Source organism: Magallana gigas, chromosome 5, assembly GCF_963853765.1.
Source record: "Magallana gigas chromosome 5, xbMagGiga1.1, whole genome shotgun sequence".
NCBI classification, from domain to species: Eukaryota; Metazoa; Mollusca; class Bivalvia; order Ostreida; family Ostreidae; genus Magallana; species Magallana gigas.
In genome coordinates, this window is record NC_088857.1 from 40,652,744 (window position 1) to 40,669,839 (window position 17,096).

The 17,096-nt window shown below is 34.1% G+C and overlaps 2 protein-coding genes across 6 annotated transcripts; one reads left to right on the forward strand and one right to left on the reverse strand.

The window, feature by feature from the left end:
- Window positions 1-60: 60 nt before the first annotated feature.
- LOC105322206 (nuclear pore complex protein Nup50) lies at window positions 61-8,436 on the reverse strand. Of its 5 annotated transcripts, XM_011420782.4 has the most exons (11): window positions 8,280-8,436; window positions 8,099-8,187; window positions 6,928-7,008; window positions 5,932-6,334; window positions 5,577-5,756; window positions 5,122-5,301; window positions 4,498-4,677; window positions 3,423-4,250; window positions 2,553-2,625; window positions 2,120-2,235; window positions 61-1,865 (listed from the first exon to the last, which is right to left on the reverse strand). In XM_011420782.4, exons 2-11 carry the CDS (start codon window positions 8,165-8,167, stop codon window positions 1,660-1,662), a joined length of 2,316 nt encoding a protein of 771 aa, XP_011419084.3. In that variant the 5' UTR covers window positions 8,168-8,187; window positions 8,280-8,436; the 3' UTR covers window positions 61-1,659. The 5 variants fall into 5 exon arrangements, with proteins under 5 accessions (XP_011419084.3, XP_011419086.3, XP_011419085.3 ...); XM_011420784.4 differs by lacking the exon at window positions 5,577-5,756; XM_011420783.4 differs by lacking the exon at window positions 4,498-4,677.
- Window positions 8,437-15,432: 6,996 nt separating this feature from the next.
- Window positions 15,433-16,152, forward strand: LOC105322205 (apolipoprotein L3). The gene has a single exon (XM_034462486.2). The coding sequence runs from the start codon at window positions 15,433-15,435 to the stop codon at window positions 16,150-16,152; it is 720 nt and encodes a 239-aa protein (XP_034318377.2).
- Window positions 16,153-17,096: the final 944 nt, after the last annotated feature.

Below are 17,096 nucleotides of genomic sequence, written 5' to 3' on the forward strand. Positions count from 1 at the left end.
GTGTCATCATTTATTCATGTTCAATCATAATTATAATAAGATTCCAAATAAAAATCAAGCTTTCAGAAAAAAAAAATATTTATTTTCCAAAAGTAGATCAACAATGTGAAACAAAATGACAATGACTGTCTAGCACTTGTACATGTAAAAAGCACTTTATATATGCATGACTGTGTGTCTCATCACCATAACAATCAAAGTGAAATCTAATTGAATTACTTTCACCATACATATTTTACTGTTCATTCCCAAAATAATATTCTAAATAATTTCTATAAGTAACATGTCACTTCTAATTGCAACATGTTACTTATAATGAGATTATTGTGCTGAGACCCATTAGAAAAACAGAAATTTCTGGTGGGATTTCCAGGAAAAATTAGCCAAAATCAAATTTTTACAAAGTCTTACAAATCTTATAAATTTTATATTCTTGAAAACAAAATTCAATACATGTATTATCTTTAAGATCCCTGAAAAATTTCTGAATTCCAGCAAACGAATACATGTACATGTATACAGTAAATGAATACAACTATTTTTCATTTCTTCATTACACATATAACAAGGTTATACAACAAAAAGCAACTATGGTCGCAGAGTTCATGAATTCTTTGACAAGTTAATATCAGACCTCTTTTAAATATGTGCTCATCTTACTTGGTAACATGGGCATTTTTTAAGATGACAGACATTCTACATTCTCAATAATGTCTGCACCATTTATATCAACATACAATTACATTTAAACATTTAAACAACAGATATTCTTTCACTCACATCTTTCTTTCTCTTCTAAATTAAAAAAGTACAAAAGTTTATTGTTAGCTTTAACAAAACCATTTCTTGTCTCTTCGAAGCATGCAAGTAAATTTTTGGCTTTTCTTCACTTTTCATAGGAAATAGCATTCAACATATATTTTTAAAATGATTCAAATCAATTCTTACAAATTTTTTTAGCAATCAAACATAATTATATGTATAATTCCTATCTTAAATTGTACACATTATTCTGCTATCAAAAACAACTCGACATTAAAAATAACCTTAATGCCCAATGAACAAAGGTATGAGACATAACATAATAATTTGATATTAAACAAACACATACATGATCTCTTTGCATTTACCTTCTTTCATAAAAATTCTATTACATTAACTACATGTACCTGAATGCAAGAAAATACCTGCATTTCTTTTTTTAACATAAACACATCGAAAGGAAAAAAGCTTGTAAAATAATAATGATGCATGTATGTATGGAAAAAATCTTACAATGATCATTTAGATAATGCAATATGTTTATGTTTGCATCACACTTCAAGAGAAATATTGAACACCATGATAGTACATGCTACAGATCCATGTGCAGATATTTATCTCCTATCAAAGAGGTAGCTGGAACATAATACTGGCTCCAGAGTAAAATCACCACACTCTGTAACAATGGTCCAGAATTATAGCCAGGTTCTTGGTGCCACTAAATTCTCTCATACATCCTCAATCACACAGAATCAACAACAAATCCTTATACACATGTACTGGTCTGAGCATGAGCAATATATAAACAGATTCTTCTATAAGAAACATTGCCTAGGATCTTTCATTCCTAGGATCACTCCTTCCGTTGCCTAGGATCACTCCTATCATTGCCTAGGATCACTCCTTTCGTAGATCCTCCATCTTCTCTAGAAGCTCGTCAGCAGCTTCGGCGTTCTTCACACGGACCAACATGGCCACCGGCTTGTTCTCCTCGTCTTTAGGGCTGATCTTGGGATTCGGCACACACATCATATATACATTGTTTGTTCCCTGTCTCTTTAGAGGAATAGATGGTGACAGGCTGATATTCAACAAAATATTTCCTGAAATCAAATTATTAAGAACTTTCATCAGCAAACTATGGAAGATCTGTTGGTTATAATAGTATTTCATTGTTGTTAAAAAAAATTCTCCATTTGTAAGTTGTAAATCATTTTTAAAGATGGAGAAAACTGCATTGTACAAGTTGAACATAATTTATTGGCCAAATTAATCCCTTTACCACTAACAACATTGAATGTACAAGTCATCAGTGTTACATAAGTACATCTACACATTATTCAAGTTGACAGAATACCTAGATTAGTGTCGGCTCTCACTACTAGCTGTGCTTTCCCATCAGGCTTCTTCAAGTGCAGAAAACCAACTCCTTTCTCATTCCATTTCCCATCTCTTTGATAAAACAGTTTGCATCTACAACATATTGTAAATCACATTTTATAAAGATCTTCTCTATGTACGCTTAAATTGTGTAAATGCAATTTGCAATATTAAACATTATATTGAGTACATTTGTATAAGTACCATGTAAATTAGCATTTGGCAATTAGCATTTACAGTCAGCATTCAGCAAAAAAGATGTTTTCATGATACTAAATTGTAGTATTAGTCTTACTAGCTAGTTCTGTATCAAACATAGTGAATATGTTTTGTTATCTTTCAGAATTCTACCCATTGGACAATCGAAGCTAGACACTTACTTCAGTATCAGTATAAGACCCAAAACTTACTTGACAGAATACTGAGAGCCTTCTTCTGCTATTTCTGTGCTCTCTACTTTTGGTGGTTCATATTCTTCCTCTTCTAAAATGCAAGAAAAAAATTAATGACCAAGCTATAGTTCTATTTATAGCATTTCATTTCATATTTGATTCTTTCAATGCAACTTACAAAATTTCTAAAGAATAAATTGCATTAATATTCCTAAAGGAGAAATACTGCAATAAACAAAATATAGCTGTATATTTTGCTTTAGAGGGGCATGCTCACAATTTGGTCAAATTTCTACTTTTAATGTTTACAATGCATTAGTAATGCCTTTCTAATGATCAACCACAATTTGAGTGTCAGTCAAGGTGTTTAAAGATAGTGAGCTCACAGTGCAAGGTTCCTACTATGTTTTCGTTTACATTGGTTCAATATACTGATAAAAGGTTTTTTTCATGCTGATTTTTCTATCAGCTGATTTGTTTTTAACATAAATAAACAGTTCCTATCGTTTGTCACATCCATTTTAGGTCTAAACCTGGAATTTTCTTTCCAACATTCAAAATATAAACAGAAACGTGATCTGAGCTTTGTTTACCTAACAAAGAATATGAGCTCTACATTTACCCTATAACTGGATGTCTGTTAGAAATACCTTACTAATGCATTGTAAACATTAAAAAAAAAATGAATAAATAAATTTGAAACAAAACTGTGATCATGCCCCATTAGGAGTTTGAATGTTGATTTTGTTTTACCACAATTTTGACTCTGGAGGACTGAGCAATATTTTTATTTAAAATTAAAAAAAAAAAGAATACTCAATTATAAACATCGAGCTTTACTTAAATTATCAAAAATATGAAAAATTCCCAAACATAACATCAACTTGCCTTGAGTACCTGCGGCATCTGAAGCTCCCGCTGGTCTGCTGAAAAATCCTGGACCAAATGACGAGGAGCCAGGAGCCGAGGTGGATGGGGCAAACGAAAATCCTTTTGTACTGTCACTGTTTGTAGTTCCACTTCCTAAACCAAAGCTGAACGCTGGTTTTGGAACATTACCAGTTCCAGCATTTGTACCAAATGAAAACCCAGTGGCAGAACTGGATTCATTTCCAGATCCAGATTTCAATCCAGATGAGGAGGAAGTGTCTGTAGTTCCACTTTTTCCAAAAGAAAATCCTGATGTTGTAGAACTCTCTTCCTTTTTGCCAAATGAGAATCCTGGTGATCCAGTTTTGTCGTCACTTTTCCCAAAAGTAAATCCAGATGTTGTAGATTTGTCCTCACTTTTGCCAAATGTAAATCCACTATTGGTAGGTTTATCATCACTTTTGCCAAATGTAAATCCAGGTGCTGCAGGTTTATCTTCTTTTTTTCCAAATACAAATCCAGAAGCTGGCAATTTTTCTTCACTTTTTCCAAATGTGAATCCAGAAGATGGCGACTTCTCATCCTTTTTCCCAAATGAAAATCCAGAAGTAGCAGACTTATCTTCACTTTTGCCAAAGGTGAACCCAGATGTCGTACTGGAGTTGTTAGCCATCCCATTGGATTCAAATTTGAATCCAGATGCTGTAGACTTGTTCTCACCTGATCCGAATGTAAATCCAGAAGTAGATGAAGCTCCTGTAGTAGTCCCACCAGTATTCAACTTAAATCCGGATCCTGTTGTGGCATTCGATACATTATTGCTTCCAAATTTGAAGTCTGGTGTGCCTAAAAAAAAGAAGTTAGTCACTAACAAATGCATTTCCCACCTGATACCTGATCAATGGCCAGACTTTTTTTTATATATTTCTGACAAATTTCAAAACACTGAAGTTGCCCATACTGATTAGCAGAAGAAAATATATGCACATGGTCTTGACTCTTGACTCAAATTGATTTTTTTAAACACTGATAATTTATAAATGTCCATATAACTGCATCTATACACCACATCCACAAGTAATTAGGTAAGTACCTGCACTGGTAGTCTGTGAGTTGGATGCTCCTGCCCCTGGTTTGCTGGTCTGACAGGCCACACACTTACTGACATCCCCTTTATTCTGTATCATACATGTGTCACAGGTCCAACTACCAGGAGCTGGCTTAAACAGGGTGGACAAACTAGGCTGGGTCTCCTTGCTGCCTAAAGCAGGAGCTGGAAAAACAACCCATTAAATCTGAATATTACTGTTGTCTTTTCACGATCCCATCTTTAACTAAATTTCATCAAGGTTTAATAAATGCATATATACGTAAGCTACTAAAATCATTTTTCAGAAATAATCAAAAAAGGTTTTTAAAAGATGTCACACACTCCCCATCTACGTGAGGGTAAAATTTGTACATGGTACTAAGCAGACAAGCAAGAAGTTGCCAAGATAATGAGCAGACGTGGCAGTGTCTTTCTCTGTTTAGGGTACTTTGACCTAGTGACCTTCAATGTAATATGGGTCCTCTATTCTTAGAGGAGTACAAGTTGACCCCTTTTGATGTATATAAAGCAAAGGGTTCTCAAAATATTCAAACAATATTTTTCTATACCTAGAGAAGTTGGACTCTTGACACTGCATTTCAAAGTAATCAAATAAAATGTAAGTACCTGCACTAGTAGCCTGTGAGTTGGAAGCTCCTGCCCCTGGCTTGCTGGTCTGACAGGCCACACACTTACTGATATCCCCTTTGTTCTGTATCATACATGTGTCACAGGTCCAACTACCAGGAGCCGGCTTAAACAGGGTGGACAAACTAGGCTGGGTCTCCTTGCTGCCTAAAGCAGGAGCTGGAAAAAAAACAACAAACATTTAACCCTATTCATGGCAAATTTCTTCTATGTAAATGTAATATCTCTTTAAATTCAAAAGACTTATATGTTATCAACTAATATTTTCAAACTGTTATTGGTGGATGTGATAATTGCCTATTATAGCTCGGAATCTCAATCCCCCCCCAAAAAAAAAAATTAACAAAAAACAATTTAAAAAAAAAACTGGTCCTTTATCATAAAAGACATTTCACAGTACAAATTGGAATGTTAAATTTGAAGCAATATCTGACCTGCACTGGTAGTCTGTGAGTTGGAAGCTCCTGCCCCTGGCTTGCTGGTCTGACAGGCCACACACTTACTGATATCCCCTTTGTTCTGTATCATACATGTGTCACAGGTCCAACTACCAGGTGCTGGCTTAAACAGGGTGGACAAACTAGGCTGGGTCTCCTTGCTGCCTAAAGCAGGAGCTGGAAAAAACATATGTTGTTCATTAAAAATATAAATGTTGACAATGCTATAAGAAATATGTTCCACTCTGAAAATCAGACCACTGAATACTTTCTCAAACTTATTGCTGCAATCCTACTGTCTACAGATTTATTCATTTTTAACAACTCTTTAATTTTATATAAATTTTCTAACCAGATTTTTTCTCAGAATTGTCTGTCGTTTGACTCTTTGCTTGACTGGCACCAGACTTGTATGCCTCAATGGTTTTTATGTGTTTCTCATAGTCTGTGAAAATTGGAGTCAGGATGCAGTAGGGATTTTTCTCCACATGTTGCTTAATCCAGGCCAGCACACTTTCATTTAGACTCCTCAGGCTTGACATATAAGTGGCTTGTTCAGAGTCATTTTCCTTTTTCTTCTCGACCCCTTTTTTCTCTGGGGTTCCATTCACTTCTGTCACACTGCTCAGTGAAGGCTTCTCTGGCTTTCCGTTAGTGAAGGATTTGACGTTGGCACTAAATGGTGTGCTGGTCTGTGTGGGTTTAAAAGAAAATCCACCAAAACCAGAAAAGGAGGAAGTTTTACCACCAGCACCCTAATAAATAAAAGTTAAAATCAAAATATGTAATCAACAATAAATAATAGGTTACAGGTAACACTGTTCGGATAATGGTAAAATAAATTCTGGTCGTCATACTCATTTACTCTCCCTAAAGTACAGCCTTATCTCCCTTAATCAACCATTTATCCTGTGATGGAGATAAATCTGTGCATGAATTATACATTTATTTCCCCCATACCTTCTTGAATTTTTATGTTTCTACGCATACTGATTTCAATTTCAATTGAAAAATTTTCATGAGATTGGGTTTGAAAAATGTGACCTCAATCATAAATACAGATAAACCATCACCCACATAAAACATATATTTTACAATGCAAGTTATATTTGATTTATTGAGCAGACATGTCCTACATAAAACATATCACAAAAATAACACTGAAGTCTTAATAAATCTGTTTCAAGTACATTCTGAAGCCAAAGTAGGAAAAATCTAAAATATGCATAGTTTATCACAGGAGTATAACGTAACACATTTTTCAACATTATATTTAATTTTTGGGCTGCTGATGTCTCACTGATAAATAAAATTCAACTTGAAAGTAAGAACAAGTCAAAAGAATTACCAGTGAGGCTCCGCTCCTTTTTGCTGTCTTAATTTGACGTCTTTGTAATTCAGATTTTGTAGCTACTGCAAATGTTCCAGCCTAAGGAAAGAAATGGAAAATTATTAATTTATAATGAATAATTCTTAAAAATCTATCATTTTAAGCATTTTTCACAATAGAAAGCTGCTTAAATACAACAGATCTAAAACCTAAGAATGAAAAACCCTTTCAGAGTTGTTCAAGTGATATGCAAGTCTTTGAATATCTCAAGGAGAGGTTGTTTAATTTCAAAACTTCTTCACAGCTTCCTCTTTCAGTTTCTTTTAAATTAAAGCAATGCATCACAATTTAATTACTCTACATTAATTTTTTTATTTGCAGTATAAGTTAAAAATTGTATAATGGACACAAGTTATGTTCATGGTAAACCTTTGTGAAGAACATTGGATATTTACTTCATCAAGACTATCTGAATATTCCAAAACAACAAATTATACACAGAAGTGATATTACATTCCTCTTGTGAATGATTTACTCATACATCTCCTTATGACCAGTCATGATCAAGTCGTATTAAATGGACGTACATGTATTAGTACCCAATATGAACATCGGCAGATTGAATGAATTTTAACCCTTATTCATGTTTTCATTTAGTTGCAATGTATCGTGATATGTATCGTATCGCATCTCATGTATCATGATATGTACCGAATCGGCTAAGTAAAGAATCGTCCCAGCCCTAACTTTTAATTACTTTAAGAAATGTAATTAAATACATTTCAATGATACTTTTAATATCTTAAGTTAAGAATAGATACATGCAAACAGCATTGAGACACACAAAAAATTTTTTATGGTAATGTCTTTAAAGGTTTGCATTCATTTTAATCATTATTTTTAGATTTTAAAATTTCTATTTTAGAATAATATATAAACATAATGGGTACTAAATCCAGTGTCATTCGGTTCATGTTTGGTTCATAACAAGACTTTTAATACTAAATTTATATTCAATACATTTGTTCTTGTGTATGAGAGTGCTTCAGGCCTGAACAAATTAGACCTTTTCTAGAGACTAAAGCTTTATTAAGCTTTCCAATTTTAATTGTGTGAAACGTTTCCTATAAATATTAAAGAGAATGATGCTTGGAATTGGTTTCCTCGTTGACATATCTAAATATTATACCTCCTCAACGTCATCTTCTTGGTCCCAGTTTCTATCAGTTAGTTCTCTTTCAGCAACACGTTTTGCCATTTTTCCCTATTATCAACAACCTATAAAAGTGAAAGAAAACTACGTCATAAAGTATCTGGAATAAAAAAAATTGTTTTGAATTTGTAACGATTATGAGAAATTTAAAAAATACCTATATCTGTAGCGTAACTGTGTTGTTTTCGCCTTTAAACCTGTCTTTTTAGTCAGTTCAAAGAACTCAGCACATGGGGGCTGACATTTTGAACTACTTTACAAGTGGCGGATGTATTATTGCGCACAGGGGTTCGTTTGCTGTTTGTCGGCCATGATATTTCATATTGAAATATTTAATTACTTAGGTTATCATAGACTAAAAAAAATGTCCGATTTAAGTAGAAACTATGAATGCTTCGGGAAGGATTATGTTTTTCAATATCATGGTGTAGGTAAAATGTGAAAACCATACCGAGCCGATCTCGTCCGATGTCGCGGCAACCACAGATTCACGAATGGTCGTAAATATATTCGAAGGAATTTTTCACCAAAAATAATACTTTTATTGACCTCTTGAGACTCATAAGACCAAACTCTAATTTAGACACCCCAAGATAAAGTATAAAAGAAATGCAATTAACATACATGAAATTTAAGAAGAAATATCTGTCTAGAACTAAGAAACAACTGAATAGTTTTTTGGAAACCACGGAAATGACACCATAGAAAAATATCAGAATATATTCAGAGACATGTACCTATACAGAAATTGCAAACATTATTTAGTTTTAAAAATAACAAAAGGAAAGAATGGCTGTCTAGTGGTCATGACGTGGAAACGTATAGCAGAGAGGAAAAGATTTAAACAGAAATTGTACTCTATCAAAAAAAACTAGTCTGAACAAGAAGATCCGAGAGCAAAATGAGGTAGACAAAAACACCCCAAAATAAGAGAAAAAAAACCACGAGAAAATTTAAACAGAAAACCAGACAGACAGCACCAGGTCAGGCACGTAGCATCGTTTTTGAAAGGAGGGGGGGGGGGGGCGACTCATCCAAAAAATCTTGACAAGCAAAAAAAAAAAGGGGGGGGGGGGGAGATTAAAGGTTACTTTCAATAATCCTGAAAATCCTAATCCGTGAGGGTGGGGGGGGGGGGGGGGGTATACTTTTCACTTCAATTTCACTGTTTATTTCCTTACTTTCAATTCAATTTTTACATGGTCACAGAAAAGTGGGGGGGGGGGCAACTCCATGTTAATTCAATTTTTTGTATGTAAATTTAATAAAATTCTTTGCTGCGCAAAAAAGTGGGGGGAGGGGGACAGGCCCCCCTGCCACCCCCCGTGCTACGTGCCTGCCAGGTAGAGCTAGGGAAGCTATAAATAAGACTTTATACACAGCATCACGAATCAAATATGTGAAATATGTGGTAAATTTCAGTGGAAGTATACAAAGATGAGAATAACGAAATATTTCATAAGGTAAAGGATCAAGTCGAGAGATAGAAAGAACACTTCTATTCTGTACTTAATCAGAGACATAAATAACATGTTATTTATGTCTCTGACTTAATTGAGAAAATTCTAAAACACAACATATATTGAAACGGAACAACCAACAGGACGAAATAAAGATTCTTCAGAAAAATCAGAAGAGGAGATCAGAGGATCTAATAACAAATTATTTAAGACAAAAGAAGCAGCTTGCTTACTTGCTTAAGTTTTCTACTCCAGAGAGAAGCATATGCAACTGCTAAATACATTAGGATAAACAGCAAGGGGGGGGGGGGGAAAGCATCCCTGTCTTACACCTATGGCAATGTCGAAAGATCCTGTTAGTTTTCTTTCGTGCATTTATATGCAACTTTGCATTCTAGTGAAGGTATTTCTAATAATGTTTATAAATTAACTAGAACACCACAGTGCTTCAATAGATGCTATAGTGTTTCCCTTTTCAGCCTGTCAAACGCTTTTATTTCTCAAAATCAATTCGTTGGATTGTTATTGGATAATATGCAGTGTTGCTACTAGATCAGCGCATGATCTGTTCTGTCTGAACCCTGCTTGGTTGTCACGAATTTACTGCTGCTTTGAGTCGGTGAAGTATGACTCTGTTAAGTTTTCATTTTTGGGGCAATTTACAAGAAGTTCTTCCTCCCAGTCTGATGGTACTTCCTCTTTTTACCAAATCTTGCTAAGAGGTCGTATAGAATTTTGGCTACCGAATTTATGTCTGCTTTTGGGCCTCTACAGAGATGCCGTCTGGTCCTGGGGCCCTGCTATATTACTGCTTTCTTGATTTTTTTAACCGAAAGACGCTCACAGTCGAAATCTAATAGATCGCCTGTTAGCAGTACCTTTGCTTTTTTTCTAGTGCTTATTGGTAAAGCAATGATCTACCAATCTAAGCATTTGTTCCTCAAGGGTGTTTAGAATCTTATCTCTTTGATTTTTATTGGTCTAGTCTCTTTCCGATGTTTTCTAGTAGAAAAGTTGGATGTTATCGTGCAGAGCTTTAATGTTGTTCTGCTTGGCTGTTGCTTCTGCTTTCGTAGCTAAATTGCTGTTAAAGTGTCTTCTAACTCTTCTGGCATTTTTCTTGACTTCCATATTTGTTTTTTTATGAGTTTAACTTTTGCAAGTAGCAGTTGTTGGTCTGAAGCTGCATCTACCCATCTCTTTACTTTTACATTTTGTAGGTTTCTTCTAAACTGTCTTGCAGTGCAGGTGTGGTCAATCTGATTTTCTGTTCTTATATGTCTGTTGAGACTTATGTAGCCAGGTAACAAGGCTTTTGATAGAAGATAGCTCCCTAATGGCTAAGTTTTTGTTGGCACATAGATTTGTAAACATTTCCTCAATTTCATTCATTGTGCCTAGACCATGTTTCCCTATGATTTCTTTATGGCAGGTGTTGTTGCTTTCGAACTTCGCATTAAAATCTCCCAATAAGACAGTCACATCTTTGAGACTGCATTTTTTGGCTTTTTTCTCAAATCTTACACAAAAACATTCTTTAATCTCTTCTTTTGATTCATTTGTTGGACCATAACAATGGATGATATTAAAATGTAGTCACTATGCTTTTATGGACAGACTTTAATCTAGCAGTGGTGATTCTTTCATTGTTTAGCTCCCATCCAATGAGTGACGTCTGTCTGGGCTTTCCTAGACATGATCATCATTATTTGGTACCTCTTCTAGGGTGTATAATTGCATGTTCTTCGGTGTGCACTGAATATAGGATTATCTTTCCAGATTTCAGTCCAATCTCCCCAGCATCATTCCATTTTGCTTTCGCGATGCATATCTGTTCGTTATTCATTGCATTGTAAATGACAATTGTTTCTGATTTCCTAGTGATGTACAGGAACCGCACATTCCAAGTTCCGATGTTAGTCATTGACTTAAGAAGTTTCGGTCTTGCAGCTTCCTGTCTACAATATTTCATTTTCCTTCGCTATGAAAAACCCCCTGGCTCTTTATTTCTGAAATGTTTGTCGTTTCGGTTAGTGTTTCTGTAATCTAATCCGAGATACGTGTAAGCCTTTGCCTTTGAACAGAGAACTAACCCACTCAAAGGTTCCAGTAGTATTCACCAAAGCTCGAGGAAAGAGCAGCACAACACATATACCATCGCAAATCATGAGAGACCCTATAAGTTTTTTACTATATAACTATGTTTTTTATTATGCAAAATCGTATTAGAGTATTGTCAATTGATTTTTTTTGCGGAGAGACTCCGATAGGAAGTCCAAATTTGATATACTAGTATACAATGTATAATGCGTATTATATTTATTAATAAGTTTTTGCGGTCTAATGTAATCGCAGAAATTTGAGACACAGGATATAGTTTGATATCTTTTATGATCGAAACAGTTAAACAAAAATATGATACTAGCGTGTGAGTCTGCACATGCGCAGTACAATATCATGCGATCTTATCATTCTATCCTCTTAATCTTTCCCTGAAAGGTAGGTTTCATTTTCATAACGCCCAATTTGCAATAACACGATACAATAATTTACAGTTTTGTCCATGTTTGAATTTATTTAAACATATGGTTTTATTATCATGGTCTATGCTCATTTGAATGTCTACAAACTTGGTACATCGTGTAGTAATCACACATATTTTTAACTGCGTGGGATTGTTTATTATGTTCCACAACATAAATGGTACACAACTATTCGTTTTTTCCAGGCTGTCACCATTTTCTCTCAAATCTGAGGGTTTTTTAAATCAAATTTATTCATTTTGATTGTAGTGAAAAACTGCACAATTTATAGGTAATATATAGAGTACTTTTTAACGAATGTATCTTCAGATAACAGACGAGGGGGCTTGTCCCCCGAGTCTGATATCTGAAGATGCACGAGTTAAAAAATTACTCTATATGTTTTGTATCATTGAATTACCCATGATCTATCAAAATTTTATTACATGTATGTACCATTTTATATGACCAATGAAATAGGAGCACGTGATTCTAGAAGTTTAGCGCACTACATTTTATGAAAGTTCCATCTACCTCGCCCTTTTAACCAAAAATGCCGGGGATGACGATTGGGATTTTATGCTCTCGCAATTCTTAGGATATAGTGGAAACCGAATTCCTTAGGTAAATAAGGAAACCTGAACATTCACAACCTGTTGATATTCATCTCCGGGACGAAGATCCTAAACAAACGCAAAGATGCTGAATTACCGGTTACGACGCTTTGTGTTATAGAGGTACATAAACAGAATGGCAGTGAATACCCCCCGCGTCCTCTTTCCATTGTGTGCGGATTACTGCGTCATTTGCGAGAGGAAAACATTCAAAATTTAAATTTTCTGGATGAACATGACAACCTCTTTGCCGTTTTCCGCAAAGTTTTTGACGTTTGCATGAAGTAGTTATTATCAAAGGGTTCAGGTACCAAAGTACGACAAGTTGATTCGATAATGCCGGAAGATGAGGAAAAAATCTGGACTCCTGGGGTACAACGGATTTAGATATAAATTGTGTATTTCATTTCGAGCCATAGGTGGCTGTATAAGCAGTAAAAAAATGATCAGTTTTCTTGTAGCAATTTTTATAGCTGCTTTAAACATTTCACAGAAACTGTTATGTTCTTTGAGCTTCATGAACACATGAATTTGTAAATGATAAATACAATTTTCTTTTTTTTTGCTACTCTTAATTTTTTTTAAAGTTTGATCTATCAGAAAAAAATAAAAAGTGTGATCTATCACAGATACACCACATTAAGATGTTGTGTATCAAGAAAAAATGAATTGCTGACAACAAAGGAAAAGCTTACAAACAATGATACAAACATAATTTAAAGCACTGAAAACTTTACAATTAGAGATTCCTGCATTAGTTGCTAAAAATTTGTAAACAAATAATTGACCAAATTATTTCATTTATCATAAAAGTGTCTGCTGATATTGCATCAAAATAATTAAATGCCTATATCATGAATCACTGAAATATTAGTCCATGTCTGTGGATCATAAATTAGGAATTTATTATTGAGTAAATGCATGCATAAAATTATAGATTTTGCAAACCTTCGTTATCAAAAAATCAATACAGAACACGTGGTCATTTGTTTAACACTTAACTGTCTTCATCTCTATGACCGTCTGTGTTTACCATCAAATTGGAAATCTCTAAGGACGTTTTGGCCAACATCATCGCAATTGATAAAAAGTAAAGCATGTTTTTTTACTTTTCTTAGGAGCTTCTTCATGGGGCATGGTCACGAATTTGGTCAAAAATTATTTTTCCAATTTTAACGTTTACAATGCTTCAGTAAGGCATTTTACAGGGACATAGACACGATTTTGGATCAAAATTAAATTTTTAATCTTTATGTATAAAAATGGTTTGTTTGTGAATGATTATCCAAAACGTGAAAGTTAGAAGTCAAGCTACATTCAAGATACAGAGGTAAGAAGCCATTGTTTTGTAAATAAAGCTCGAGTCTTATATTTGTTTACAAATACTGTACAGTAAAGAAATTATATTTTTTTTGACAAAATAACCTCTGGCTAACAAGATAAACTGATTTAATGGGTTTCTAAATAAATATCAACTACAAAAACAATATCAGATTAGAGTATATATTAATCCAACACATATGCAAACATTAACAGGACTCGAGCTTTGTTTACAAAACGAAGAATTCTAACCTCTGTATCCTTATTGTTACTCGATATTTAACTTTTAAATTTTGAGAAAGCATTAAAAACACTCATACTGACCACTCTAGACTTTTAAAATGGAAAAATAAAATTTGAAAAATGTGAGCTCAAATCGTGTCCAAATCCCTTTAATAGGCGACCAAAATTTGAGTGTCATTCGTTGAGTTATAAGCGAGTTACAATTAAAGCTTACAATTCTTTGCTAGGTAAACAAAGATTTTGTTTACACTTTGAATGTTGAAGTAGACATTCCAGGTTTAAACCTAAAATGAATGTGTTGAACGTATGGAACTGTTTATTTATGCTTAAAATTAATAAGAACATAAACAAATCAACTTGAAAAAGATTTTTTACATATATATTGAACCTGTATAAATAAAAAACAGGACAAGAGAGTCTTATTTACATGGCAATTGTGAGCCCTGTATCTTGCTTATAACTTTACGACTGACTACCAGATTTCATTTAGTCATTAGAAATGCATTCCTAAAGCATTAAAAATATTAAAAACAGAAAAATTGAATTTTAACAGAATCGTGACAATGCCTCTTTAAATCAAAATGGACAACTTGTTTGTAGATTGAAAATATGTAAATTATGAGGATAAAAATTAATGGAAATTAACAACTAAATTTTACCACATGTTAACCCAAATATATACGGTTGATATCGCTTATATATGTATTTTTTAACATTACACAGTGTATTCTTACGCCACGTGACGTCAAAGTTACATATTTTTCTCTCTCGATATTTTGTGTTTAGCTTGTAACCTTTATCATGCTTTATACATGCGCAATATTGTTAAAATTTTTAAGTACTGATCGTCTCACAACTATAATGTTACGGTATAGGAAAGACCAAAGCTTATCTAAGTGGGGGTTAATGATAAAATTTTAAACAATAAAACAGGTCGGACAGCTGCATTTTACGCCTGATAAAGATATTAGAGTTTCAAAATGTTTGTGGTGGCGGCGAACAATTTAAAGACATTAAAGCACTAAATCTTTCATGATAATATATTCCTCCATTCGTTGCTTAAAACCAAAAATGAATGAAACTGTATTGTTGTTTTCTGCCTCTTTACAGGTTTGTTTCTAAATTACATGAAATTTCCGAATAAACATATCATGGAAACTAATGACCAATTATCCAAATCTTTCAATACAGCGAAATATCACTATACTCAAAACTGGGAAACTGGTCGGAAAAACGTGCTCCAAGAACTGAAGGAAATCAGAGATAAAGTTCAAGAACAAGCAAGGATTCTTTCCATTGGATCCATCACGTACTCCAGTGTCGGGGTTGTAGGTGGAGGCCTGACCATTGCAGGAATAATCGCAGCTCCGTTTACCTTTGGTATTTCTCTTGGTCTGACCGTGGCTGGCATTGCAACAGGCGTGACTTCTGCTGTCGCAGGCGTCACACATGGGGCTGTTAAATTTGGAATAGTTAAACAACTGTGCGAGGACGCCAAAATAAGTTTGGAACAGCACGAGGAATCTTGTGACAATATGAGAAATATGTTAAAAATGCTTCAAAACGAGGTCGAAGGAGAAAATAAGGAAAGCAATAACGTTGCAAGTGTCATCAAATTAGGGACAGCATTAGCTAAAATCATTCCGTCTGAAGCTAAAGGTGTCTCCAACGGGGCTGCCAAATTATCTACAGAGGCTTTGAGCGTCGTAGTGGCCATCAGAATAGTTGTAGATCTTGGATCATTGGTTTGGAACTCAGTTGACTTGTCCAATTTCAATGACGGGAAACTGTGCCCAGAGGCACAAAAACTTCAGGATGTCATCGATCAAATGGAAAGCGAATATAATGACGTCGCCGAATTATTCAAATAAAGTTAGCAGTTAAAGTGTTTTTAAATACGAGGATACTAGTGTCATGTTGTAAATTTTGAATTTACTTGGTGGGTATAAATACACAATTTACAACATGACAACTGTAAATTTTGTATTTACATGTACACCCAACCAGTAAATTCAAAATTTACAACATGACACTAGAAGTCACACACTTCCCACTTCGTTGTCCAGATAGAGGCATTGATTGTATAATGCTGATGATTATTGTCTGTCTTTGGTGAAGCTGTCCCGGTATGACATTATAATAAATGTAATTGTGAAATTGCTTTATGTAATTCAATTATATGTTTTAATATGGAATACGACAATAATAATGGATTAATCAAAGTTTTTGTAAATTACACAAATAAAGTGAACATTTGACCATTGTCTGAGTTTTATTCTACCGACACCGGCTACATTTATATTAGTACCTTATCCACCATAAATACACTTTTCTAATAGATATCTCGTTTGAACACACAAGCAACTGTGCAATTTCTACATTTCTGTAACTATTACATAATATCCAAGATTTCAAATAAAATGTTATATGACAAAATTGATAAAGCGTTGCTCCAAAATCTCTGCGAGTGCTCAATGGGTCTGGTCATGCTTTCAAGTATGCTTCCATGAAAAATGTCGACTTTATACAGCCATTAGAAAGAAATGGAGTTCGAAACATCTATACATTTTTATAACGAATAAATACTGCAAACTTGATTCAATTTTTCTCGGTTTTATTGGTGTTTAGCCTGATTAAGTCCTCACTCTGCAGGTGTTGCTGTTTGCTTTTCTCATCCTTCACCGGTTCCACATTTGGTGTTTATTTGAGGATTTGAAGTTTTCTAAGATTCTTCATGTCTCTTTCACATTTGCAGGTAGTTTGTGTAATTATTACTATTGATATTTTCATAGTCATATGTATTCGCTCTATCGTT

Bases quoted from the DNA above. Each gene is read 5' to 3' on its own strand.
- LOC105322205 (XM_034462486.2), top strand. From the start codon at position 15,433: ATGGAAACTAATGACCAATTATCCAAATCTTTCAATACAGCGAAATAT.
- LOC105322206 (XM_011420782.4), bottom strand. From the start codon at position 8,167: ATGGCAAAACGTGTTGCTGAAAGAGAACTAACTGATAGAAACTGGGAC. The intron at 7,009-8,098 runs GTATAATATTTA...TTCTTTCCTTAG, and splicing joins AAGAAGATGACGTTGAGGAG to GCTGGAACATTTGCAGTAGC. The intron at 1,866-2,119 runs GTATTCTGTCAA...ATTTGATTTCAG, and splicing joins GAGAGCCGACACTAATCTAG to GAAATATTTTGTTGAATATC.